Genomic DNA, 25,619 nt, shown 5'->3' on the forward strand with positions numbered 1-25,619 from the left:
AATATCAAAAATAGGATAAAGAGTTCGGTCGCTGGGTCTTTGAGCGACGCCCCAGGACAGTTCGGGGCAAATTTGGGCACTTCTGAGACAACGGCGTGAGAAAAATAAACAAACAAACAAAAAAAAAGCGGCTTTTTCCGGCGCAAGGGCATCATAACAGCTTGCGGTGGAGGATTTCCCAGGCCATTCGCTTGCGGAAATAGGGCATGTGTTGCTTATTTTTGGGGTAGAAAAGAGAGAAAAAGAGAAAGGAAACGTAGATCAGCATCTCTCACTGCTCTCCCGGGGGCGGGTTTTTAGGCGGTGCCTTTTTCTTGGGGAAAACCTGGCTTTTTCTTGGGGAAAACCTGGCTTTTTCTTGGGGAAAACCTGGCTTTTTCTTGGGGAAAACCTGGCTTTTTCATCATTGAAAATGAAATCCCGACCGAAAACTAAGGAATAATATACAACTCTGATGATATTCCCTAATAATTAGAAGTTAAATATTCCCGTGGATGTCCCCAGGAGGCTGGCAGTGTTAAATAACACTGAAATTCCCTGGGATTCGGGCTCCGACGCCCCATTTTCATCCCCAGGGGGAGCGGGTCCCATTTATGAGCGTCCCCCGGGTGCGTGGGTGACGTGCCCCGTGGATTCGAGGACGACCAAAAGCCTGAGGGTGGCCTTAGAGGGACAATTTCGTACGGTGTAAAGAACCGTGGCAGTGCTTTGTGCCAGCTCTGCTCCAAGGAGGGTCGCCACCCGCAGCGGGGGCATTTTTAAACCCATCAAGGAGGCAAAAGGCACTGGGGGGGTGGGGAAAAATCAGAATATGTCCCCCCCAAAACGGCCGTGTCTTGTCCCCGAGGCCGGGGTGGGTTTTACCTGGGTGAAGTTGATGGGTTTGTCTTTGGTGATGCAGTCGGCGTATTTGCAGGCGAACATCCCGCAGTCGCTGCCGTTCATCTGCTGCGGGATTTCCTTCGAGGAAATAAAAAAAAAAAGAGGACACGAAACCAAAGTGTCATTTCCCCGGGAGCCAGGGGAGCTCCAAACCAGGGACCCCTCTCAAAGAGGGATCTCCCTCAAACTATGGACCCATCTCAAACGAGGGACCTCCCCCCAAACCGGGGACCCCCTCTAAAGAAGGAGCCTCCCGCAAACTGAAGACCCCTCCCGAACTGGGGACCTCCTCAAATGAGGGACCCCTCCCCAAACCAGGGATCCTCTCAAACGAGGGATCCCCCCTCAAACCGGGAACCCCCTTTAAACAAGGAGCCTCCCTCAAACTGAGGACCCCTCCCAAACCAGAAACCCCCCCCCAAATGAGGGACCTCCTCAAATGAGGGACCACCCCTCAAACTGGGGACCCCCTCAAATGAGGGACCCCCCCCTCAAACCGGGAACCCCCTTTAAACAAGGAGCCTCCCTCAAACCAGGGATCCCCTCAAACGAGAGACCTCCTTCAAACCGGGGACCCTTCCCAAATCAGGGGGTCCCCTCTCTCAAACAAGGAGCCTCTCTCAAACCAGGGGATCCCCTCAAATCGGGGGACCCCCCCTCAAATGAGTCCTAACGAGGCAGGTCTGCAGGGACGGGCGACCACGAGACAAGAGGGTGGGAGCAGCAGGAATCGAGGGGGCACCCCCAAGCTCAGGAAAACCTCCGGGTAGGTCTGGATGGGGGATGATCCGAGATTTATTCAACCCCCTGGAACACATCCATGGGGGAAAACAGGCCAGAAAAGGTGCCAGGACCCAGCAAGGACCCAGAGAAACCAAATCTCCGGTTGCCCAAACCCACCTGACTCTTCTTGCTCAGCAAGGACCAGCCGTTAGTGTCAAACTCTTTCCTCTTCTTGTCCAGACTTTCCTGTTTTAAGTATTGCCTGGGAGGAATAAAACAAAGAGAGCTTGCTTAGAGGAGAGAAAGGGGGGGCGGGGGGGGGGGGAAACCAGCCAGTAAACTCCATGTCCATTTACCCCAGACGTCCTCTGCCGTGTTTGCGGAATTAATGCGAAAAAAAAAAAAAAATATATATATATATATGGAAGTTCAATATTTTCCTCGCAATATTGGCCATTTTTAAAAGGGCTCTATAGACGCGGGCTTTGAGACGGGCCAAAGAAGGACCAAAAGGGACCGAAAAAAAAAACCTCATCCAAGAAAAAGTACCTGCCAAGCGGAGAGTCGAAACCACAAATAAACCGGCGAGAACAAATTTAATTCATAGGAGAGCGACCGACGGCCGAGAAAAGCTCCGCAGCCAGGGGGGCCGCTTCGACCAGCTCCAGGAGCTGAACCCCGTCTCCGAAGGGGTTCCGCTCCTCTTTGGAGGATCTTATTGGGGATAAAAGTAGATGGGAATTAATTTGGCACCACCGTAACGGCGTCCCAGCAGCTCTGGATCCCTGTCCTGTGTGTAAAGCGTCAAAACCCCACCACCAGGAAGCTCCTCTCCAAGCCGGGGGGGGTTCAAGCGCCGGGAGATGTTCTCCTGGAGCTCCTCTCCCAAGGTTTCCCTTTCCCTCTTGTTCCGGTCTCTTCCCACAGCAGGAAAAAAGATGGCTTTTGAGGAGAGGCAAATTGGGGAAGGTGGCCCTGATTTTCTCCAGTAAGATCCAAGGCTTGGGCCCGGAGGAGAAACAGCGCCGGGAATAGCCCCCCCAAGTCCTCTCCGAGATGTTTTCACAGGGATGGAGTCAAACGGGGAACACAAGAGGGAGAAGGACCCAGCCGTGGTGGGGGTGGGACGTCAAACACCCTTCAAGCAGAGGGAGAAGAGCCCCAGAGCCAGCCCCATCCCAGCCCCGAGAAGCTGAGAACATGGAAAGCTCCCAGGTACCGGCCCATCTCCTCCACCCAAAGAGGCTTCCACCAGTTTGGCCTCGATTGTCCTACTGGGAGAACAGGAAAGCGGTGGGGTTTTCCCCCCCCCCCCCCCCCGTCTCCTTGAAAAAGCTTTGAAACTCTCCCAAGACCATGCCCAAAGCACAGCCACGCGCTTTCCTTTGCGGATACGAAGACCTCAAACCATTCCCTCCACTGGGAAGGACAGAAAAGGGAGCTCAGGGAGGACACGGACCTAAAGGTGGACCCCAGGGAGCCCAAGGAGATAAGGAGACGGGCCCAAGACACTCGTAACGGCCCTGAAGAAGCCCCCTCTCTGTTGGGTGATGGCATCATCAAGTGACATTCAACTCCACGGACACCTTCGGCTCATCCCGGGGACCGAAAGGATGGGGAAGATCTACAGAAACCATCTCCACCTTTGACATCTTCTCCAAAGAGCCCGAGGAGCCTTCTTCGCTTGCGGTGGCCACGAGCAGAGCAGTTTGGAAAGGAAAAACAAGGGATTAGAGGCCGCTGGCTGGAACGGAGGGGTCAGGAGAGCGCCTGGCGCGCGGACGGGGAGGAGGGTTTGGCCGCCAACGCGGGGAGACGTGCCCATCTTCAGGAAATCTGATCCACAAAGGCTTGGCTAAAAATCACACCTTGCCGTCAGTAAACGCCGAGACGCGCCGGGAGAAGGGAGCGACGCCACCCGCAGAGATAATTTAGTGGGGGGGAACTTGCCGCCCCCGGTGCCCCGTCAGGGGATTTTCTCCATCGTCACTGCAAAGAATTACTCCAAGAAACGCTCTTCCTGGGCTGAAATGTCCCCGAAACACCCGGGGGGACGTTGAGCAAAGCGGCAGCAAAATGACCCTGCCGCCTCCGAACGTGAAACCAGCCCCTTCCTAGCGATCCTACCTCTAGAAAAATAGCCAGAAATGGGGTTTTCTGGAGGTAGAAGCGTCGAGAAGGCCGGGGGGGGGGGGTGGGGGGGTGTTCCCTCCTGGCAGCCCCCCCCCCCTCCCTCCCCAAGGGCAGATCAGGTCCTGACAAGCCTTTTCTATCAGCTTTCATTAGCCAGACACACCAGTCCCAGCCCAGTTCCCCCCAGCCCAGTTCCCGCCGGCTGCCAGTGGCCGTACTAATTGCTCTGGGGAAGCTCTGCTTGGCTGCAGTTTGGAGAAGAGAAGGTCAGCGGGGGGTAAATCTCAGAAAAAAAAAAAAAAAAAAAAAGAAGAAGAAAACCCTTTCACGGAGCACGAGGAGCCTCCATAACCCATCTCCAAAAATAAATCCAAACGGACGGAGAAGAAAACTCCTCGCGACGGGTTCAAAAGAAGGGGGAGGCGGTGGGAGGGAGCAGACGGTCCCCCGCCACAAGCGTGGGGAAAACGTTTAATTAATTAAAGAGCCTCATTTTAATTGCAATTTAATAAAAAAAATAAAAAATTAAAAATAAATATCCGAGCGATTCCTGCTTACTGCAGAACCCGCTTGGATCCACAGCTCAAATAAGAGCCCTGGGCTCGCTCTCTTCCGCGCGTGGGAGATGGGGAGTGAAGCCGTGGAGATAAATAACGGGAGGCAGCACAGGAGGAACCGGGGGGGCGGACGAAGCCTCCAGCGACGTCCCCGTGAGGACCTGGGACTGGGGAGAGGATCCAAGAGCAGTGGAGGAGGGAGAAACCAGGGAAGACTAAATCGCTTCGGTGATTAAACCCATCGGGTGGTTTGGTTTTATTATTCGTCTCGGTTTTATCTTCAATGACCACAAGCCAATGGCTGGACGGGAGCTGGGAGATTTTGAGTTGTTTTCTAGAAAAGCGAGGAAATAACCCGCTACAGGAGGTTGTGTTAACTGGGACCGTCCCCCTCTGTGGTTTCCTAAAAGCCCAGAGATCGGCAAACATTAGAGACGTCGTGTAAAAATTACACCACCAGCCAAGGCAACGGCCCGACCCACCTTTTAGGAGGGGACTGGAAAGAAAATGCTTTAAATTAACTTAAAATCACAATTTGAGGAGGCAGAACTTCACGGCTTAACTTTGTCAAGGTTCAACTTTTTTTTCCCCCCTCAAGGAGTAAAAAGCCCGAGAGGGAATCGTTAAACGCAAATTACCCGGCGGATGGAAACCCGACATGCCCGAAACCCTTCAAGGCACCGCAGGGTTTTAACCTCGCTCCCCTAAACCCCAAAACGGATTTTTGCCTTTCGCTTAAACACACACGGAGAAACGAAAACCCCACACCTGGTGCCTCGGGGAAACTCTCGAAACCAACTCCAGAGCCCCCTGTCAGAGGTCTGAAAGCCCCGAAAGTAAAGGGCACCGAAAGGTAAGCATTTCAAGAAGGAGATAAAAAGATTTCTCGGGCGTGAGTCGCTTCGTGTTCCATCCCCCAAGCTTTTCCTCCAGCCTCAGTCCACTAAAATCCAGTTTTCAAACCAACCTGTTAAAATTAGTTACGTCCAGGCCAAAAAAAAAAAAAAAGACCCTTCAAGAAGAGCTGAGGTACCGAGCATTGGGTTTCCCATGGAGAAACCCCCCCCAAAAAAATAGAGACAGGGTTTTAAACATCAGAGAAAAAGGGCCTCAAAAGCCACCAGAGAAAAAGGGTCTCAAAAATCAGAGAAACAAGAGGATTTCTCAAAAATCCTCCCCAGGTCTCGCCCTCAAGTTGTGTGAAAGCCCAGATGCTGAAACCTGCCGGTGGCCACCAAACCACCGACATCCGTGGTCCCTGCTCACCCCGAAGCCCGGCCAGTGGCCCTTGTACTTGACCAGTTACCTTCCCCGGGCCTCAGTTTCCCTCCGCTCACCGCCTTTTAGGAAGCTCTAAAGATTGAAAGCACGAAAGGGTCACTAACCATGAATAGGAACCTCCGTCCCTTCTTCCCGGTGTGATCCTCCCACTGCCTTCAACCATTTAAAAGCCTCCTAAAAGGAAACAGAGGGAAAACAATTACCTCCAGGGCAAACGAGACCTGAAATCACGGCTGTCCTCTGGTGCTCTCTCGTCACCCACTTTGGGGACCTGCTCCCTCATCCCAGAGGTCCTGGGTACCCCCCTCTCACCTCCCAGTTGCTTTGTTTCACCCCAAGTCCCTGCCTTCCCCCCCCCCCGCCACCTTTGAATCAAAGAAATTGGGGTTGAATTGGGGTCCACGGTGGACACCAGGATGCCCATGAGCCAGCAACGTGGTGGCCAAGAAGGCCAATGGCATCCTGGGGGGCATCAGGAAGAGTGTGACCAGCAGGTGGAGGGAGGTCATCCTCCCCCTCTGCTCTGCCCTGGGGAGGCCCCAGCTGGAGCACTGGGACCAGTTCTGGGCTCCCCAGTGCCAGAAGGACAGGGAACTGCTGGAGAAGGCACAGCAAAGGGCTACAAAGATGCTGAGGGGCCTGGAGCATCTCTCTTAGGAGGAAAGGCTGAGGGACTTGGGGCTTTTGAGTCTGGAGAAGAGAAGACTGAGGGGGGATCTGATCAACGCCTAGAAATACTTAAAGGGGGGGGGTCAGGAGGATGGGGCCAGTCTTCTTCCAGTGGTGCCCAGTGACAGAAGAAGAGGAAACGGGCACAAACTGGGACATAAGAAGTTCCACCTAAACACGAGGAGGAACTTCTTCACTTTGAGGGTGGCAGAGCCCTGGGAGAGGCTGCCCAGAGAGGTGGTGGGGTCTCCTTCTCTGGAGTCATTCCAAACCCACCCCTGGATGAATCCAACCTGCTCTGGGTGGGACCTGCTCTGGCCGGGGGGTTGGACTGGATGATCTCCAGAGGTCCCTTCCAACCCCATGTGATTCTGTGAAAGGAAGGGGGTTTCACCCAGAGCATCCCTGCCCCAGGGCTGGTGGGCTCCGCTCTCAGACACAAAGGGAGAAACCACACGCGAAGCCGGGAGATCCAGAGATTTTATCCTTCTCCTTTCCCTTTCCTCCCTTTAGGCCAGCAGCACAGAATGGCGCGGAAAAGGGAAAAGAGCTATTTTTACTGGTTTTTTAACGAACCTGCCGCATGCAGGCTGCGAAACACCTGGACTGGAAAACGAAGGTGCTAAACGGACTGGAAATGGCATTTATCCGCTGTCTGTCTGTCTGTCTCCTCCTTCACATTCCTCGCCCGAATGAGTGACACCTCCGCTGACACGCTCAGCCCCGCGCCACGCAACCCGGCAGCACATTCCCAAAAAAAAAAAAAAAAATCAGCGTCAAGAGCGAAGCTGAGACAAGAAACAGAAGCGACGTTCGACCCCGGGTCGACCTGGGAGCGACCGCGTTCCGTAAATCGCTCCGTAATCTCCTTTGTATCCAGCCTGACGCCCCTGAGCGACAAAGGACCTTCCAAAAGAGGGGCTTTTTTCAGCCCTGCCCAGAAAGTAGCTCATTTTTCATCAAGCTCCGTCCAGGAGCGGCTTCCAAATACCGGAAAAGAGCTTTGGATTTGCTACGGAAGCAGCTTGGAGCCCGGAGCAGACACCCAGCTCCCAGAGAACGGCTCAGGGTAGGGAAACTGAGGTCTCCCCTCTGTGGTTTGAACCCAGAAGAACAACGTTCTCCCCCCAGTTCTGGTTTGGAAGCCCGACCTGTAAGGCCCTGCTGGAATTCCGTAGGGAATAGACCCGTGCCAACCTTTATCCTGATGCAAAAGAGACTCCCGCACCCATCGGGCTCTCCAGAATCTCCCTCTTGGAAGAAAGAGCCGAGCTCCTGAGCCACAGGGAGAAGCTCCCACCAGGAGGAAGGGGCCAGGAGATGTCATTTCTTCAAGCTCCTGCAGGACCCAAAGGACCCTCAGGGGTCAAAGATGCCGTTTTCCTCCCCAAAACGATGCCCAGGACGACTCTGTAAAGGCCGGTAAAGCCTGATGTCCTTAAAAGAACGGGTCTGGAGCCTGTCTATACCCAAGGAGCCAGCCCCAACCGAGGGATCTTCTGGGAAGACGAAGCGGGGAAAACTGGGATGTTCCTCCAAATCCTCCTCTCGGGACCCCGAATGGGGCTGTCCCCACAGAAGGGCTGTGGCTTCCAGAGGGAGAGGAGAAACCGGTTGGATTTTTAAAGGGGGGACAAGCGGAGCGTTACTCACAACAGTATCCTGCAGGCTTCGCTGTTGATGCCCCCCATGGAGTCGTAATACGTGATGGTTTTTTTCCTGAAGTCAACAACCTACACAAAAAGAGAGATTAATTAAACACCGCACAACACGGCGGGTGGCGGGGGGGAAGCTCATCCCTCTGCCAGGCCACGGGAAGAAACCACTTTAGATCATTTCAGGGGGCTTCTACCACCCTCAGAACAGCCCCCCCCTCCCCCAACTGCCTTGCTTCTTTAACCACAGAAACCTTTAAATCGGGTAAAACACAAGAGCGCTCTGTTATCTTTATCGTTAGAGCCGCACAGATCGGTTTACGGAGGCTTCGCTCCACCTGACGTGCGTGGAACTGAGCAGTTTGAGACACGAGCCCCCCCCCAAAGGTGGCTTCTGGGGACGGGGGGGGGCTCCAGGTGGCTTTTGGGAGCCCCAGGTGGTTTTGGGCGGGGGGTGTGTGTGTGTGTGTGTGTGTCCCTGCCCCATTTCCACCCCACACCAGTGTGAGTGCCACCTTTTCGGGCACCTTCCCAGCCCTCCGAGGGGGTTTGAGCCGCAGGAGGTTGACGCAGGCTCAGAAGCCACACACCATCTGGTGCCGCAGCCAAGAGAAGGGACGGGAGGAATCGGGGGCAGGAGGCAGAGAAACCTGCGGTATCTGTCGCCGGAATCTCCCCGAAACCATCCCGTGGCAACATCTGAAAGGTGAATTTGTGGGAAAGCGGAAAGGAGATCCTTCTCCGGAGAATAACCTGCCCTAACATGACCTTTACAGGTGTCTTTTTTATTTTAAGGACTAGAAACACACCAAAAAACCCCACTTTTTTTTTTTTTTTTTCACTCACTCATTAACTTGGAATTTACCCCCAAACACTGATTTTGCCCCCTCCAAACGCCTGAAAAAAATGCATCAACTCAAAAGCCAGACTGTTTTAGCTTTATCCAGGAGGGTTTATAGGAGCCTCTACCGCGAATAAAAGCACTCACGGCCAGGCACCAGTGCACTCCCAGATGAATAGGCACCAAGAGGAGATCCACGGAGAAAATATCCACTTTTTTAGTCCACCGTTTCACGGCTTGGTACCCCGCAGTTTTTAATTTGGTGAAGAAGAAAGTATTGAAGGCGTGAACCGCCGGCAAGCCCTTCTCTTTGCTCCGCTCCATCAGCAAATTCATGTAGAAATTAATTATCTGGGAAAGGGAAAAAAAAAAAAAAGCGCACCCAGGATATGTCAGAGCGTTGATGCTTCTCCATGAGGGAGAGGAAACTTGGGGAGAACTTGGGGAGAACTTGGGGAGAACTTGGGGAGAACTTGGGGAGAACTTGGGGAGAACTTGGGGAGAACTTGGGGAGAACTTGGGGAGAACTTGGGGAGAACTTGGGGAGAACTTGGGGAGAACTTGGGGAGAACTTGGGGAGGTGGTTTCCCTCCACCTGCCCCCCGGGGGGGATTCACAACAGCTCGAAAACCTTCCAAAAAATCCAGAAAAACCTTCAAAAATCCAGAAAGATTTAAGAATGCAGACTTCTATTTTTAATTTTTCCCCCCCAGATCATGCCCACGGTCAGTCCCACTCCTCCCAGTATGACTATTCCTTCAAAAGCCCAGTTTCTCCACAGATTACCTGCCCTAGAGCACGAAGCACAGCCCACATCTACTCACTCGGACTTTCTGAGAAAGCAAGACGCGTTTCTTCACTTTAATCTACTTAAGTTGCTGAAGAACAACATTTTTCCAGCCCAAATTAGGGTCCTCACCTCGTCGTTGAGCCAGTTGAGGTTATTGAGGGTCTGAATGTCTTTCCGAGTGATCGTTAACCGAAAAGCTTCGCTGAGGACCTCATCCTGGTTCCCACCTCGAAACACGTTCTTTATTTCCTTTTCCATCTCCTGCAGGGAGGACATGGAGAGAACGGGAAAGGGGAAAGTTCCCACTGGTCCCATCACAAAGGCCGGGCTCAAACCCAGTTTATTCTTTGCTCCTCAAAGCATAAACCCACTGCAAAACGCACACGGTAAAAGGGGACGGTTTCTACACAGAGAACTTGGACAATCGCACCCAGATTTAGAGCTTTTAGGCCCAAAAGCGTCCATTTGTGTCCACCAGATCCCAGCAGATTTACCTCGGTGATTTCGGGGAACTCCTCTTCGCCGTCAGCTGATTTGGCGTCCTCCTTCTCTTCCGGCACCACCGTGACGGGGATCTCCTTCTCCAGGGGAACGCGGAGGTTTAAATCCACCAGGTCCTGCACCGAGTGTTCCTGCTCCTGCAGCCGCTGGAGGAGAGACCCTGGGATTAGGTGGGGTCCAAGGAATCACCTCCTCGGGGCTCACGAGGAGGGACAACCGTCACGGATTGTCACGGAATTGTCAAAGTTGGAAGGAATCATCCAGTCCAACTCCCCTGCTGAAGCAGGGTTGCCCAGAGCACATCACTCAGGACGGCATCCAGGCCGAAGATCTCCAGAGAAGGGGACTCCACCACCTCCCTGGGCAGCCTCTTCCAGAGCTCTGCCACCCTCACCAGAAAGAAGTTCCTTCTCGTACTTGAATGGAACTTCCTACATCCCAGCTTGTGCCCGTTGCCCCTCATCCTGTCACTGGGAACCACTGAAAAGAGTCCGGCTCCATCCTCCTTCAACCCACCCTTTAGATACTTGGAAGTGTTAGTAAGGTCTCCCCTCAGCCCTCACGTCTCCAGGCTGAAGAGTCCCAGCTCTCTCAGCCTTTCACAGAATGCTATGGGGTTGGAAGGGACCTCTGGAGATCATCCAGTCCAACCCCCCTGGCCAGAGCAGGTCCCACCCAGAGCAGGTTGGATTCATCCAGGGGGGGTTTGGAATGTCTCCAGAGAAGGAGACCCCACCACCTCTCTGGGCAGCCTCTCCCAGGGCTCTGCCACCCTCAAAGTGAAGAAGTTCCTCCTCATCTTTAGGTGGAACTTCTTATGTCCCAACTTCTTATGTCCCAGTTTGTGCCCATTTCCTCTTGTCCTGTCACTGGGAAACACTGGAAAAAGACTGGCCCCATCCTCCTGACCCCCCCCCCACTTTAAGTATTTCTAGGCGTTGATCAGATCCCCCCTCAGTCTTCTCCTCTCCAGACTCAAAAGCCCCAAGTCCCTCAGCCTTTCCTCCTAAGAGAGATGCTCCAGGCCCCTCAGCATCTTTGTAGCCCTACGTTGGACTCTCAGTAGCCGCTCTCTCCCTTACCTGGCTTTGCAGCTGTAAGGCCAGCGCCTTCTGCTCTTCGATCTGCCGCCACCTCTCCCGAGCTCGCGAATCGTAGACGCTGGTCCTGAAAAGCCGAGTTTGGGTGAAAAAAAAAATAAAATAAAATTAAAAAAAAAAATCAAAAAATCAGCGTTTTCTTTCTACAAGCGGACGCTCACGACAGAAAAAGCGGAGCAGAAAATGTACTCACAGTTCCTTGATCCATAGTTCCGCCTGGAAGAACGGGAGGCTGTAAAGGGGGGGGAAGAAGGGATAGGTTAGAAAAAATTGCCGGAAAAGTAATATTTAAGTATTATCCGAGGACATCCCGGTTGCCAGAAGAGCTGCAGAGAGATCCGCCAGCGATTTGCAGCCGGGTGTCAAGAAAGAGGTTTGGTAAATCACATCCCAGTTCCTGCGACCACAGCAAACTGGTTTCTCTTCAGGAGACACCCAGAAAGCCACTGGTCACCTTTTACTCCGCGTTTTCGCCCCTCCACGGAATTAAAAAAACGAATATAACTCACCCCCTTCCCTCCAGGAACCGTTTTACAGCCTCTTACCTTGGTGCTGGGGTTCTGGAATCCTTCACCTTGAGCAAAATGACAGAGTCTGACCCTAAAGAGAGTAAAGTTTACGGAACATCGTTACCCTCCCAATTAGTGCCCATTTCCCCGACAGCCACGGGAGTCTGGATACAGGGGGGACTGGGAAAAAGTGGGTTTGCCACACGCATTTAAATGGATCGCCAGGTTTTGGGTTTCGTTGGGGGTTTTCTGGGGGTTCTTTGGGTCGGGGGGTTCTTGGGGTCGGGGGTTTTCTGGGGGTTCTTTGGGTCAGGGGTTTTCTGGGGGTTCTTTGGGTCAGGGGTTTTCTGGGGGTTCTTTGGGTCGGGGGTTTTCTGGGGGTTCTTTGGGTCGGGGGTTTTCTGGGGGTTCTTTGGGTCAGGGGGTTCTTGGGGTCGGGGGTTTTCTGGGGGTTCTTTGGGTCGGGGGGTTCTTGGGGTCGAGGGTTTTCTGGCGGTTCTTTGGGTCAGGGGGTTCTTGGGGTCGAGGGTTTTCTGGGGTTTTTTTGGGGGTTTGGGTAGGGGGTTTATCAGGGTTGGGTCGGGGGGTTCTTCGGGGATTGGGTTGGTGGTTTTCTTGGTGTTTGGGTCCGGGGGTTCTTCGGGGATTGGGTTGGTGGTTTTCTTGGTGTTTGGGTCCGGGGGTTCTTCGGGGATTGGGTTGGTGGTTTTCTTGGTGTTTGGGTCCGGGGGTTCTTCGGGGATTGGGTTGGTGGTTTTCTTGGTGTTTGGGTCCGGGGGTTCTTCGGGGATTGGGTTGGTGGTTTTCTTGGTGTTTGGGTCAGGGGGTCTCCTGGGGTTGGGTTTCTTTGGGTTTGGTTGGGGATATTTACCTTCAGACTGCGCGTTTGATGCTGGTAGATTTTCTTGCTGATGCTGGGCTGTGGAGTTACCGGACTGGAAGATACTGGAGGGATAAGTCGGGGGGGAGTAGAGCGAGGGTTTGTGCGAGGGCTGCTCGGGAGCTGGGAGGACGCCAGCGGCCGAGCCGGCTGGTGTCAGGCCGTGAGCTTCAAAGAGCTTCGAGTTCTCCCTGGGAGCTTCTTTCACAAGGGTTTTGCTGGAATTTGAACACCTGGAGCTAGGAAGGACGGAGAGTAAATTCCCAGGGGATACGTGCGGGGCTGGGGCCGGGGTAGAGCGTTTCTCATACTCACAGGTGGAAAGGGAAGAGCGAAGAGGGCTTGGAGGTGGAAAACTGTTTCCCCGTGACCATCTGAAGCAACTGCCTGTAGATCTCCCGCTCTTCCTCTCGAACGGTCTGCGGGGAAACAACCGGTTACGTGGAACCACCCCCATTTCAGCAAAGACACCGCGAAGAGGGAGCAGAGACACGTGGAAGTGGGAGATTTTGAGGGTATAAACACATCCAGGGGGTTTTGACGGGTTCAACAATCAGCCTTGACAAGACCAACCACGAGCAGAGCCGAGACCAGCTCCTTCCTGGGAGAAGGAGCGAATCCAGAGGGAGACGGGTCGGTCGGAGCCTCCTCAAGCTCTTCCCGATGCTCCGAAGGGATCTCCTCGGAAATAACCACCCACCCAATGGTCTCCTGGCCTTTTTCTTTACCTCTTCGGCCGTGCTGATGAAGCGCCGGGGAGTTTTCTTGGGGCTAAGAAGGCTGCGGCGACAGGGCCCGCTCCAGGAAGGGCTCTGAGCCGGTTTGATGGGAAAAGCGGAGGCGTGGCAATGGTGGTTGGATTTCCCCACAAAACTGTTGGACGTCCCGCTGCGAGGAGGGAAAGAAACACTTTTATTTCATTTCACGCTCGTTTTAAGTCCGTACCCTCATTCTCCCCCATCCCCAAACCCTGCCCAGAACCAGGTTGTCCAATTGTGATGAAAAATGAGTATTATATTCGCGTTTTAAGGACCACAGAATCAACCCCAGAATTCTATGGGGTTGGAAGGGACCTTCTGGAGATCATCCAGTCCAACCCCCTGGTTGGATTCATCTAGTCCTCCCCCGGTTGGATTCATCCAGGGGGGGTTTGGAATGTCTCCAGAGAAGGAGACTCCACCACCTCTCTGGGCAGCCTCTCCCAGGGCTCTGCCACCCTCAAAGTGAAGAAGTTCCTCCTCATCTTTAGGTGGAACTTCTTATGTTCCAGTTTGTGCCCGTTTCCTCTTGTCCTGTCACTGGGCACCACTGGAAAAAGACTGGCCCCATCCTCCTGACCCCCCCCCTTTAAGTATTTCTAGGCGTTGATCAGATCCCCCCTCAGTCTTCTCTTCTCCAGACTCAAAAGCGCCAAGTCCCTCAGCCTTTCCTCCTAAGAGAGATGCTCCAGGCCCCTCAGCATCTTTGTAGCCCTTTGCTGTGCCCTCTCCAGCAGTTCCCTGTCCTTCTGGCACTGGGGAGCCCAGAACTGGTCCCAGTGCTCCAGCTGGGGCCTCCCCAGAGCAGAGCAGAGGGGGAGGATGACCTCCCTCCACCTGCTGGTCACACTCTTCCTGATGCCCCCCAGGATGCCATTGGCCTTCTTGGCCACCACGTTGCTGGCTCATGGGCATCCTGGTGTCCACCAGGACTCCCAGGTCTTGTTCCTCAAAGAAAAAGGTGAGACCACCTCAAAGCCGAAGCCCAGCTCTCCACGGGCTTTGATCCGAGACCATTCCCGAGGCCCGGGTGGACAAACCGATGCCACCAGGTGGCACTGCGAGGCTGAGGAGCCACTGCCTGCAAACCCCTGGCCCGGACAGACCTTTCCACCAGCTCCCGCTTCCATCCATCCACCCACCACAAAATGGCTGATCCCGGCCCCAGCACGTCTCTTTAATCGCCAGCAGCCGGTGCCCTCCCTCCCCTGGCTTCTCCCCCCTCACTCCCACCCTCGGGCTCATCTAATTTCCCATAAAAAAATAAATACAGGGGGCGATTGGGCATTTCTCCTCTTGAAATTAATTTTCCTGTGATTCCTGTTGAAATTCCTTTTCCCGCTGCGGGGATTTTTGGGAGAAATAAAAGCCTTGACCCGGTTTGGAAAGGTCTGAAGCAAGAGGAGTTTATACCGGCTGGGAAAACCGCTCCTGCAGGAACCAGGGGGGGGTTTATCACAAAACAAAGTGTTATTTCCCCTCTAGGTTCCCAGCGGGGTAACGATGTTCCCGTTCTCATCCCAACGCTCCCGAGACGCTCCGAACCGACCCGTTACACCCCCAGCTTCCACCCTCTGCCCCCTCAAAACCCCCCTTTACGAAGCATCTTTGCCATCGGGAGGTTGACAAACAGCAAAAGGCACCTCCGGATTCACCCAACCTTGCCCCCACCCGATTATTTCCACCCTGAAATTTTACTCTGGGGGGAAAATCCCCACCCGAACCCGTCCCCCCCCCCCCGAGGGCTCCGTGGGGAAGGGAGCTGTACGTACCTGGGGTTTTTGCGAGCGTCGAGGTAAGAGCCTCGGCTCAGCCTGGGCTTCTGCGGGACGGAGCCCAGAGGGGGGACCAAGCCCCTCCACTGCCCGTTGGCGCTGGAGCCAAAGGCTCGAGGCTCCCCCGCCGCCCGGTAGCTCTCGGGGCAGGGGATTTCTGCAGGGGAAATAAAAAACCCAAAACACGGCAGCGGTCGGTAGAGAGCCGCATCTTCCTCCCCAGGCTGCTGGTGGGTGGGGGGGAGGAAACAGCCAAAATTTGGACATTCCAGGTCAAAAAAACCCATCTTACCCGGGCTGTAATTGAGAGCACAGGACGCATTTCCAGCGGGGCAAGCGAAAGCGCCGATCTTGTTGGGCAAAAACTGTGGGAAAAGGTGGCAGAGTTTATTAGGAGAAAGCACAGCTCAATGCCAATCCCGGGGGGGGAGGGGGGGAATAAAAATACAGTGGGGATATAACGCGTCCCGGCTCCTCCCAGGCCGCATCATTATCAATTAGCGATTGCTGAAGCCGATTTGTGGAATAACAGCCCGGCTGTTATTCCGAAGTCTCAGCCGCCCGCCTGTCCCCTCGGAAAATCCGCTCTGCGGGGAAACGGGGGCCGTTTTAAGGAGGAGAGAAAAACCCCAAATCCTCTTTTTGCTTTGTTATAGAGCAAAAAATTTATCAGCTTCTCAGCTGCACCGACTCCTGGGGACACGACGGCGGCGTCAAGGGACGGGCGTGCATTTGGCAGAGCCGTAAACGAAGCGCACCCACGGCGGGGGGGGGGGTTCACCGTCCACGGGCACATCCGACACCTCACAGTGCGAGGGGGGGGCTCTCGCAGCTCAACAATTGTTGGGCACGACCGAGACGGGGCTCTCAAACCCCAAAAAGCCCCCCGCCCCCTGGGCTGCACCCACAGCCCTGTGGCCAGCAGGGTGAGGGGGGGGATTCTGCCCTTCTGCTCCACTCTGGGGAGACCCCCCCAGTGCTGCCTCCAGCTCTGGGGCCACCAACATCCCAAGGACACGGAGCTGTTGGAGCGGGGCCAGAGGAGGCCCCGGAGATGCTGGGAGGGCTGGAGCCCCTCTGCTGGGAGGACAGGCTGAGAGAGTTGGGGGGGTCCAGCCTGGAGAAGAGAAGGCTCCGGGGAGACCTTGGAGCCCCTTCCAGTCCCTAAAGGGGCTCCAGGAAAGCTGGGGGGGGACTCTGGATCAAGGAGGGGAGCCATGGGGTGAGGGTTTGGGGGCGCTGGGAGCTCGGGCTCGGCCCCGGTGGCGCTGTGAGGGGAGCCCTGGGACACCGGGAGCAGTTCTGGTCCCTGCTGGATGGTAGGCCGAGGGTTGGAGTGGATATAAGGAGGAAGATCTTTATGCTGGGGGTGGTGAGAGCCTGGCCCAGGTTGCCCAGAGAAGCTGTGGCTGCCCCATCCCTGGAGGGGTTCAAGGCCAGGTTGGAGGGGGCTTTGGGCAACCTGGTCTGGTGGGAGGTGTCCCTGCCCAGGGCAGGGGGTGGCACTGGGGGGGGCTTTGGGGTCCCTTCCCACCCAAACCAGTCTGTGACTCTATGGAACCACCCGCCCGGTTTCACACTGAGCCCGGGGGACGCTGCACAGACAGACCCTGCCCGGGGACACCCGTTCCCCACAGGACGGGGAGACGGGACCGAGAGAAGCCCCACGCCCCCCGTGTCCCCGTCCCCCCCCCCCCCCCCCCCCCGGACCGCGGCGGGGGGCAGCTCGTTTCCCCGGGGGTCTCGCACCGCACCTTGCCGTCGGGCTGGCAGAGCGGGTCCCGAGGGCCGGGAAAGGCCTTGAAGGCGGAGCCGTGGTTGGGCCGCGCCGCGTCCCGGGCCTCCATCCTCATGGGCTCCGCGGCCGCATCGGAGGGAGCGGAGCCGCCGTCAGGGCCCCCCCGGTGGCGGCGGCGGAGGAGAAGCGGCGGAGCCGGCTCCGTACCCGGGGAGAGGAGGCGGGGGGGGGGGGGGGGGGGGGCCGGGGCCGGGGCCGGCTCGGAGAGCGGCGGGTAGAGACGGTTTTCCCTCTAAAAAACGTAAACAGCAAGAAAAAAGAAAGCGGTCAGGGGAAGACAAGGCCCCGCCGGTCAGCGGCGGCACCGGGGGCGGCGGGACCGGCCGAGGCTCCCTGAGGCGGCACCGGCGCCCCGGCGGGGACGGAGACAGGCCCAGGCCCAGGCCCAGGCCCAGCCCCACCGCCGCTCCCCTCCCGTCCCGTCCCGTCCTACCGGAAGCGGAAGCGTCCCGCGAAGAGCGCGCGCCTTTCCCGGGCTCGGTGGCGGCTGCCGGCAACGAGGCGGGCGGAAGCGGAAAGCGGCGACGCCGGAAGTGACGCCAGGAAAGAGCGCGCGCGTGTGAGAGAGAGAGAGAGCGCGGCGGCGGGGAGGGGGGGGGGGGGAAGGGGGCGGGGTGAGGCGCATGCGCAGTGTGCGGGGGGAGGAGGGCGCCCCCTGGCGGCGCGGAGGGTTCCGGGGGCGTCCCGGGTGAACGGCGGTACCTTGGGGGGGGGGGGGGTGTCACCCTGTGGGGTGGGACCACCCTGTGGGGTGTCACCCTGTGGGGTGTCCCCCATGGGGGGGGATCACCCTATGGGGGGGGTGTCAGCCTGTGGGGTGTCACCCTGTGGGGTGTCCCCCATGGGGGGGGATCACACTATGGGGGGTGGGGGTGTCAGCCTGTGGGGTGTCACCCTGTGGGGGGGAGTGGCCCTATGGGGGGGGGGGGTCACCCCGTGGGGTGTCCCCTATGGGGGGGGATGGTGCTATGAGGGGGTGTCACCCTGTGTGGGGGATGACCCCTGTGTGGGGTTGTCACCCTATGGGGTGTCCTCCTATTTGGGGGTTGGTCACCCTGGGGGGGGGTGTCACCCTATGGGGTGTCACCCTATGCGGGGGGGATGGCCCTATGGGGGGGTGTCACCCTGTGTGGGGGATGACCCCTGTGTGGGGCTGTCACCCCATGGGGTGTCCCCTATGGGGGTGGGATCACCCTATGGAGGGGCATCACCCTATAGTGGGTGTCCCCCTGCAGCGGGGGACGCTGCGGGGCACTGTCACCCCATAGTATGTCCCCCTATGGGGAGGGGGGTCACCCCACAGGGTGGTGTCACCCCACAGGGGCTCACGCTGTGGGGCTGTGTCAGTCCATGTGGTGGTCCCCGATGGGGCAGCGTCACCCCATGGGGCAGCCGGTCCCTACAGCCGGTCCCTACAGCCGGTCCCTACACCTGATCTGTTGCCAGCTGATCCCATTCCGGTTGATCCCTTTACAGCCGATCCCACCACAGCTTGTGCCTGTGGGCATTCCCGCACAGCCGATCCCACTACAGCCAATCCCTACAGCCGATCCCTACAGCTGATCCCATTCCAGCTCATCCCATTCCAGCTGATCCAGTTCCAGCCAATCCCATTACAGAGATCCCATTCCAGCCGATCCCGCTACAGCTGATCCCATTCCAGCCAATACCATTCCAGCTCATCCTGTTCCAGCTCATCCTGTTCCAGCCGATCCCATTAGAGCTGATCCTGTTCTAGCTGATCCCATTCCAGCTGATCCCATTCCATAGAGCAGATCCTGTTCCAGCCGATCCCATTCCAGTGATCCCATTATAGCCCATCCCATCCGATCCCGGTCCAGCCGATCCTGGTCCAGCTGATCCCATTCCAGCTGGTCCCATTAGAGCTGATCCTGTTCCAGTTGATCCCATTCCAGCTGATCCAGTTCCAGCCAATCCCATTCCAGCGATCCCATTCCAGCTCATCCTGTTCCAGCTGATCCTGTTCCAGCCAATCCCATCCGATCCCGTTGTGGCTGATCCCATTCCAGCTGATCCCATTCCATAGAGCAGACCCTGTTCCAGCTGATCCCATTCCAGCTGATCCCATTCCATAGAGCAGATCCTGTTCCAGCCGATCCCATTCCAGTGATCCCATTATAGCCCATCCCGTTATAGCCCATCCCGTTATAGCCCATCCCACCCGATCCCGATCCAGCTGATCCCGGTCCAGCCGATCCCATTCCGGCGGCTCGGGTGCCGGTGGCGGGGATGGTGGCCGTCCCGGAGCTCTCCCCCGAGGCCTCCCGGCTGCTGCTCTCGGCCGCGCTCTCCCTGGCCGCCCTCCTCCTCTTCCTCACCTTCCTCCCCCCCGCCCACGGGGGGGGGCACCCGCCAGGTCAGCCCCGCGGGGGGAGACGGGGACCGGCGAGGGGGGCAAACTGGGACCAGCAGGGAATACAGACTGGGACCAGTAGGGAAGATAGACTGGGACCAGTGAGGAGGGCAGACTGGGACCAGCAGGGAATACAGACTGGGATCAGCAGGGAATACAGACTGGGACCAGTAAGGAATACAGACTGGAAGCAGCAAGGAGGGCAGACTGGGACCAGCAGGGAATACAGACTGGGATCAGCAGGGAATACAGACTGGGACCAGTAAGGAATACAGACTGGAAGCAGCAAGGAGGGCAGACTGGGACCAGCAGGGAATACAGACTGGGACCAGTGAGGAATACAAACTAGTACCAGTAAGGAATACAGACTGGGACCTGTAAGGAATACAGACTGGAATCATCGAGGAGGGCAGACTGGGACCAGTGAGGGGGGCAGACTGGGACCAGCAGGGAATACAGACTGGGACCAGTGAGGAATACAAACTAGTACCAGTAAGGAATACAGACTGGGACCAGTGAGGAATACAAACTAGTACCAGTAAGGAATACAGACTGGAAGCAGCAAGGAGGACAGACTGGGACCAGTAAGGAGGACAGCCTGGAAACACTAAGGACAGACTGGTACCAGTAAAGAACTGGTACTGGTTCCCCACTGGAACCAGCAGGGAATATAGATGGGAACCAGTAAGGAGAACAGACTGGCACCAGTAAGGAGAACAGACTGGCACCAGTAAGGAGGGCAGACTGGAACCAGTGAGGGATACAGACTGGCACCAGTGAGGAGAACAGACTGGAACCAGTAAGGAGGGCAGACTGGAACCAGTGAGGAGAACAGACTGGCACCAGTAAGGAGAACAGACTGGCACCAGTAAGGAGGGCAGACTGGAACCAGTGAGGGACACAGACTGGCACCAGTAGGACCGTGCCCCCCGCCCTCGACAGCGGGTCCCTCCCTCCCTCCCCCCCCCCCCACCCCCCCCACCCCGGGCCCCATTTTAGGGGCGGGCGGGCGGCGGGTGCCAGTCGGCGGGTGACGGTGACACCGGGGGCACCTCGAGCCCTCCCCACCCCGGCTTTTTGCCCAATTCTCCTCTTTTTCCAGCCAAAAAGATGGCGCAGCCGCCGCGGGGCCACCTGCACGCCGAGAGCCTGGGCATCGGCAAAGCCATCGCCGTCCTCACCTCCGGGGGGGACGCCCAGGGTAAGGGACACCCCCGTGACACCCCACCCCACCCCCCCCCCAACTCAGAACCGGTGGCTGCGGGGGGGGGGGGGTGAGCCCCGTTTTGGGGAGAAATCGGGCAAAAATGGGACTTCGGGGGGCAGATCCTGAGGGGGTTGTGTTTCCTCCACCTTGTGCTTTGGGGGGTGACCTTGGGGGGACAATGGGGTGACAGAGCCCGGGGGGGGTGTTGGGGTGCCGGGGGGGGCAGTCTGGGTGCCCCACGCCAAAATTTGGGGGGGGGGGGGGGTTAAAGGGTCGGCGGGAAGCGTTGGGGTTGCCCAAAACCGCAAGGATTCAACCCAAAGCTTGTCCTCTGCCCGGGTGGCCCCAGGGATGGGGGATACCCCGTTGGGCGGGGGGGGTGGGGGGGTGTCTCCGCTCGGGTGTCCCCCCCCCCCCCCGTGTCCCCCCCCCTCCTCCCTCACTGTGTTTGTCACCCGGTGTCATGCGCCACCGCGGCTAAATGTCAACGGGGCAAAAATAACCCGGGCAGCTGCGGGGCCGGATCCGAGGGGGGGGGTGTCTGGTGGCAGTGGTGGGGGGGGTCCTCATGGAGGGGGGGGGGTGTGTGTGTGACCCTAGGGGTGACATTTTCTTGCCCCCCCCCCCCCCCAGGCATGAACGCGGCCGTCCGCGCCGTGGTGCGGGTGGGCATCTACACCGGCGCCAAGGTCTACTTCGTGCACGAGGTGGGTGTTAGCCCCTTGTGTGTCGTGTGTCATCGTCCCCCCCCCCCAAAAAAAAATAAATGGGGTGCCGGGGGGGTCATTTCAACATTGTGTCATGTCCGTCCCCCCCCCACCTCCGACCTCCCAGGGCTACCAGGGGCTGGTGGACGGTGGGGACAACATCAAGGAGGCCACTTGGGAGAGCGTCTCCATGATGCTGCAGCTGGTGAGCGCTGGCTGAGACCGGGCAACTCGGTGCACCGATGGACAGGGTTGTGGGAGGGGGGGACGGGAAGGAGGCGGGGGGGGGGACGGGGGCCACAGAATATGGTGTAACCCTACGCCGTGGCACCGGGGTCAAGCCTGAAAATAACCCGAAACTGGAGCTGGGAGTGGGGGGGCGGGAGGGGGGGGGAAGGAGGGATGGAAAGGACATGGGGGTGCTGGGGGGGGGGGAAGGAGGGATGGAAAGGACATAGGGGTGCTGGGGGGGGGGGGGGAAGGAGGGATGGAAAGGACATGGGGGTGCTGGGGTGGGGGGGGGGGGGAAGGAGGGATGGAAAGGACATGGGGGTGCTGGGGTTGGGGGGGGGAGGAAGGAGGGATGGAAAGGACATGGGGGTGCTGGGGGGGGGGGAAGGAGGGATGGAAAGGACATGGGGGTGCTGGGGGCGGGGGGAGGAAGGAGGGATGGAAAGGACATGGGGGTGCTGGGGGGGGGGGAAGGAGGGATGGAAAGGACATGGGGGTGCTGGGGGGGGGGAGGGAGGGGGTGACCCAGCACCCACAGTGAAGACGGTGGTGGTGGGGGGGGGGGGTGTGCGTCCCACAGGGGGGCACCGTCATCGGCAGCGCCCGGTGCCAGGATTTTCGGACGCGGGAGGGACGTCTCAAAGCCGCCCGGAATTTGGTGAAACGGGGCATCACCAACCTCTGCGTCATCGGGGGCGACGGCAGCCTCACCGGGGCAGACACCTTCCGGGCTGAATGGAGCAGCCTCTTGGCCGAGCTGGTCAAAGGGGGTACGTGTTTGAGGGGGGGGGGGCGGGTGTGTGTGTCATCGTATCGTGTGTCGTTCCCCCCACCCCCCCACCCCAAGCCAGGACCCCTCCAGATTTCATCTGCGGGTGGAAAAAGGGGGGTTGGTACCAAAATGAGGAGGTTTGGTACCAAAATCCAGGGGGTTTGTACCAAAATCAGGGAGTTTGGTACCAAAATCAAGGGGTTTCGTACCAAAATCTGGGGGGTTGGTACCAAAATCAAGGGGTTTGGTACCAAAATCTGGGGCATTTGTACCAAAATCAGGGAGTTTGGTACCAAAATCTGGGGGGTTTGTACCAAAATCCAGGGGGCTTGTACCAAAATGAGGAGGTTTGTACCAAAATCAAGGGGTTTGGTACCAAAATGAGGGGGTTTGTACCAAAATCAGGGGGTTTGGTACCAAAATGAGGGGGTTTGTACCAAAATCAGGGGGTTTGGTACCAAAATGAGGGGGTTTGTACCAAAATCAGGGGGTTTGGTACCAAAATGAGGGGGTTTGTACCAAAATGAAGGGTGGTTGGTTTCAAAGTCAATGGGTTTCTACCAAAATCAAGAGGTTTGGTACCAAAATCAGGGGGGTTGGTACCAAAATCGAGGGGTTTGGTACCAAAATCTGGGGGGTTTGTACCAAAATCAGGGAGTTTTGTACCAAAATCAAGAGGTTTGGTACCAAAATCGGGGGGTTTGGTATCAAAATCAAGGGGGTTTGTACAATAATCGAGGGAGGGTTGTACCAAAATCAAGGGGTTTGTCCCAAAATCAGGGAGTTTGGTACCAAAATTAGTGGGTTTGGTATCAAAATCAAGGTTTTTTTTACCAAAATGAGGGGGTTTGGTCCCAAAATCCAGGGGGTCTGGACAAAAATCGGGGGGGGGAGAGGTTGTACCAAACTGAGGGGGTTTGGTACCAAAATGAAGGGGGGGTTTTACCAAAATGAGGGGGTTTGTACCAAAATCAAGGGGTTTGGTATCAAAATGAGGGGGTTTGGTGCCAAAATTAAGGGGTTATTTACCAAAATGAGGGGGTTTGGTCCCAAAATCCAGGGGGTGTGGACAAAAATCGGGGGGGGGGGGGGGGACGGGGGGGAGGTTGTACCAAAACCAGGGGGTTTGTCCACCAAAAGAAGTGGGTGTTTCTCCCCCCAGCCGTAGGTTTGTGCAGGTGTTTGTCCTCTGGGGGGGGGTGGTGGTTTTTTTTGGGGGGGGGGGGGGGGACACACACCCGGACACCCGTTGTGCAAAGGTTGGGGGGGGTGTCGCTGCCCGTGCCAGGTGGGATCACGGCGGAGGAGGCCAAGAAGTCGAGTTTCCTCAACATCGTGGGGCTGGTGGGTTCCATCGACAACGACTTCTGCGGCACCGACATGACCATCGGCACCGACTCGGCCCTGCACCGCATCATGGAGATCGTGGACGCCATCACCACCACGGCCCAGAGGTGACGGGGACATCCCCCCAACCCCCTGTCCTCCAGTGATGGTTTTGGTGGTGGTGGTGGTGGTGGTGGTGGGGACACACGGACATGACACACGCAACAGGGGACCTCCATTCCGTTTCTCCGTGGGGGGGGTGAACCAACGGTCACAACAACCCCATGGATGCTACAGGCTCGGGGAAGAGCGGCTGGAAAGCTGCCCGGCAGAAAAGGACCTGGGGGTGTTGGTGGCCAGCCGGCTGAACGTGAGCCAGCAGTGTGCCCAGGTGGCCAAGGTGGCCAACGGACGGCATCCTGGCCTGTGTCAGGAACAGCGTGGCCAGCAGGAGTAGGGCAGTGATGGTGTCACCTCGAGTGCTGTTGTTCAGTTCTGGGCCCCTCGCTCCGAGAAGGACATTGAGGTGCCGGAGCGTGTCCAGAGGAGAGCCACCAAGCTGGTGAGGGGTCTGGAGAACAAGTCATAGGAGGAGAGGCTGAGGGAACTCTTTGGAGAAGAGGAGGTTGAGGGGAGACCTCATTGCCCTCTACAACTCATAGATTCATAGATCGATCCGGGCCGGAAGGGACCTCCAAAGGTCATCTAGATGACCTTTGGAGGTCCCTTCCGGCCCGGACCGATCTATGAATCTAGTCTGACCCCCCCGCAGTCAGCAGGGACACCCCCAACTAGACGAGGTTGCCCAGGGCCTCGTTGAGCTTCACCTTGAATATCTCAAGGGAAGGTGCCTCAACCACCTCCCTGGGCAACCCGTTCCAGTGTCCCACCACCTTCAGAGGAAAGAACTTTTTCCCAATATCCGATCTAAATCTCCCCTTCTCCAACTAAACTCCCTGGAAGGAGGGTGTAGAGAGGTGGGTAACTCTCGCCTCTTGGTGGACCACACACCTTGGTGTATTCCCGAGGGAGTAACGACAGGAGCAGAGGGAATGGTCTGAAGTTGGGGCAGGGGAGGTTTAGATCGGATCTTGGGAAGAAGGACTTTGCCCTGGAACAGCCTGCCCGGCGATGTGGGGGAGTCGCCATTCCTGGAGGGATTTGAGGAACTTGTGGAGGTGGCACTTCAGGCCACGCTCCGGTGCCCGAGATGGTTGGGTTGCGTCTCTTTGGGTGTGGGGGTGTTTGGGTTGGTTTGGTTTTGGTGTTCTGGGGGTTTTTTTTTTGGGTTGGTTTTGGGGTTTTTTGGGTTTTTGGGGGGTTTTTGTTTGTTTGTTTGTTTGTTGTTGGTTGGACTCGATGATCTCAAAGGTCTCCTTCCAACCGAGAATATTCTGTGAAACTCCCGTTCTCCCGGCAGCCACCAGCGGACCTTCGTGCTGGAAGTGATGGGTCGTCACTGCGGGTACGTCCCCGCTGCCACCACCCCCAGCGAGAAAATGGGGGGGGGGGGGGGAAATAAAGAAAAACCCTTAAAATAGCCTTTTTTTCCCCCCCCCCGTTTCCAGCTACCTGGCGCTCATCACCGCCCTGGCCTGCGGCGCCGACTGGGTCTTCATCCCCGAGTCCCCCCCCGAGGATGACTGGGAGGACCATCTCTGCCGGCGCCTGACGGAGGTGGGAGGGGGTCCGGTGGGCGCCGCGTGTCCCCGTTCCCGTTGTCACCCATCGTCATCCACACACACACCCCATTTCCCTTTTCCCCCCCCCCTTTCCCTTTTCCTCCCCCCATTTCCCTTTCCCCCCCATTTCCATTTTTCCCCCCATTTCCCTTTTCCCCCCATTTCCCTTTTCCTCCCCCCATTTCCCTTTCCCTCCCCCCATTTCCCTTTCCCCCCCATTTCCCTTCCCCCCATTTCCATTTTTCCCCCCATCTCCCTTTTCCCCCCATTTCCCTTTTCCTCCCCCCATTTCCCTTCCCCCCCATTTCCCTTTTTTCCCCCCCATTTCCCTTTTCCTCCCCCCATTTCCCTTTTCCTCCCCTATTTCCCTTTTTCCCCCCCATTTCCCTTTTCCTCCCCCCATTTCCTTTCCCCCCCCATTTCCCTTTTTTCCCCCTATTTCCCTTCCCCCCCATTTCCCTTCCCCCC

At 57.2% G+C, this 25,619-nt stretch overlaps 2 protein-coding genes across 2 annotated transcripts in view; one reads left to right on the forward strand and one right to left on the reverse strand.

The window, feature by feature from the left end:
* Window positions 1-17,477, reverse strand: SENP1 (SUMO specific peptidase 1). Its single transcript, XM_074164955.1, has 19 exons — window positions 17,455-17,477; window positions 17,286-17,408; window positions 17,016-17,084; window positions 16,809-16,956; window positions 15,347-15,419; window positions 15,052-15,211; window positions 13,250-13,409; window positions 12,837-12,940; window positions 12,513-12,760; window positions 11,678-11,732; window positions 11,326-11,364; window positions 11,115-11,199; window positions 10,026-10,178; window positions 9,661-9,792; window positions 8,889-9,092; window positions 7,899-7,978; window positions 1,783-1,867; window positions 865-960; window positions 1-214 (listed from the first exon to the last, which is right to left on the reverse strand). Exons 1-19 carry the CDS (start codon window positions 17,475-17,477, stop codon window positions 152-154), a joined length of 2,100 nt encoding a protein of 699 aa, XP_074021056.1. The 3' UTR covers window positions 1-151.
* Window positions 17,478-20,253: 2,776 nt separating this feature from the next.
* Window positions 20,254-25,619, forward strand: part of LOC141476216 (ATP-dependent 6-phosphofructokinase, muscle type-like) — a 5,818-nt gene continuing 452 nt past the window's right edge. Inside the window, exons 1-7 of the mRNA XM_074164831.1 lie at window positions 20,254-20,427; window positions 21,067-21,140; window positions 21,268-21,345; window positions 21,952-22,141; window positions 23,432-23,597; window positions 24,890-24,934; window positions 25,038-25,146. Coding sequence (XP_074020932.1) covers window positions 20,337-20,427; window positions 21,067-21,140; window positions 21,268-21,345; window positions 21,952-22,141; window positions 23,432-23,597; window positions 24,890-24,934; window positions 25,038-25,146 — 753 coding nt within the window. The 5' untranslated portion in view covers window positions 20,254-20,336. The remainder of the gene's footprint in view (window positions 20,428-21,066; window positions 21,141-21,267; window positions 21,346-21,951; window positions 22,142-23,431; window positions 23,598-24,889; window positions 24,935-25,037; window positions 25,147-25,619) is intronic.

This window comes from Numenius arquata, chromosome 29 (genome assembly GCF_964106895.1).
Source record: "Numenius arquata chromosome 29, bNumArq3.hap1.1, whole genome shotgun sequence".
Lineage (NCBI taxonomy): Eukaryota > Metazoa > Chordata > Aves > Charadriiformes > Scolopacidae > Numenius > Numenius arquata.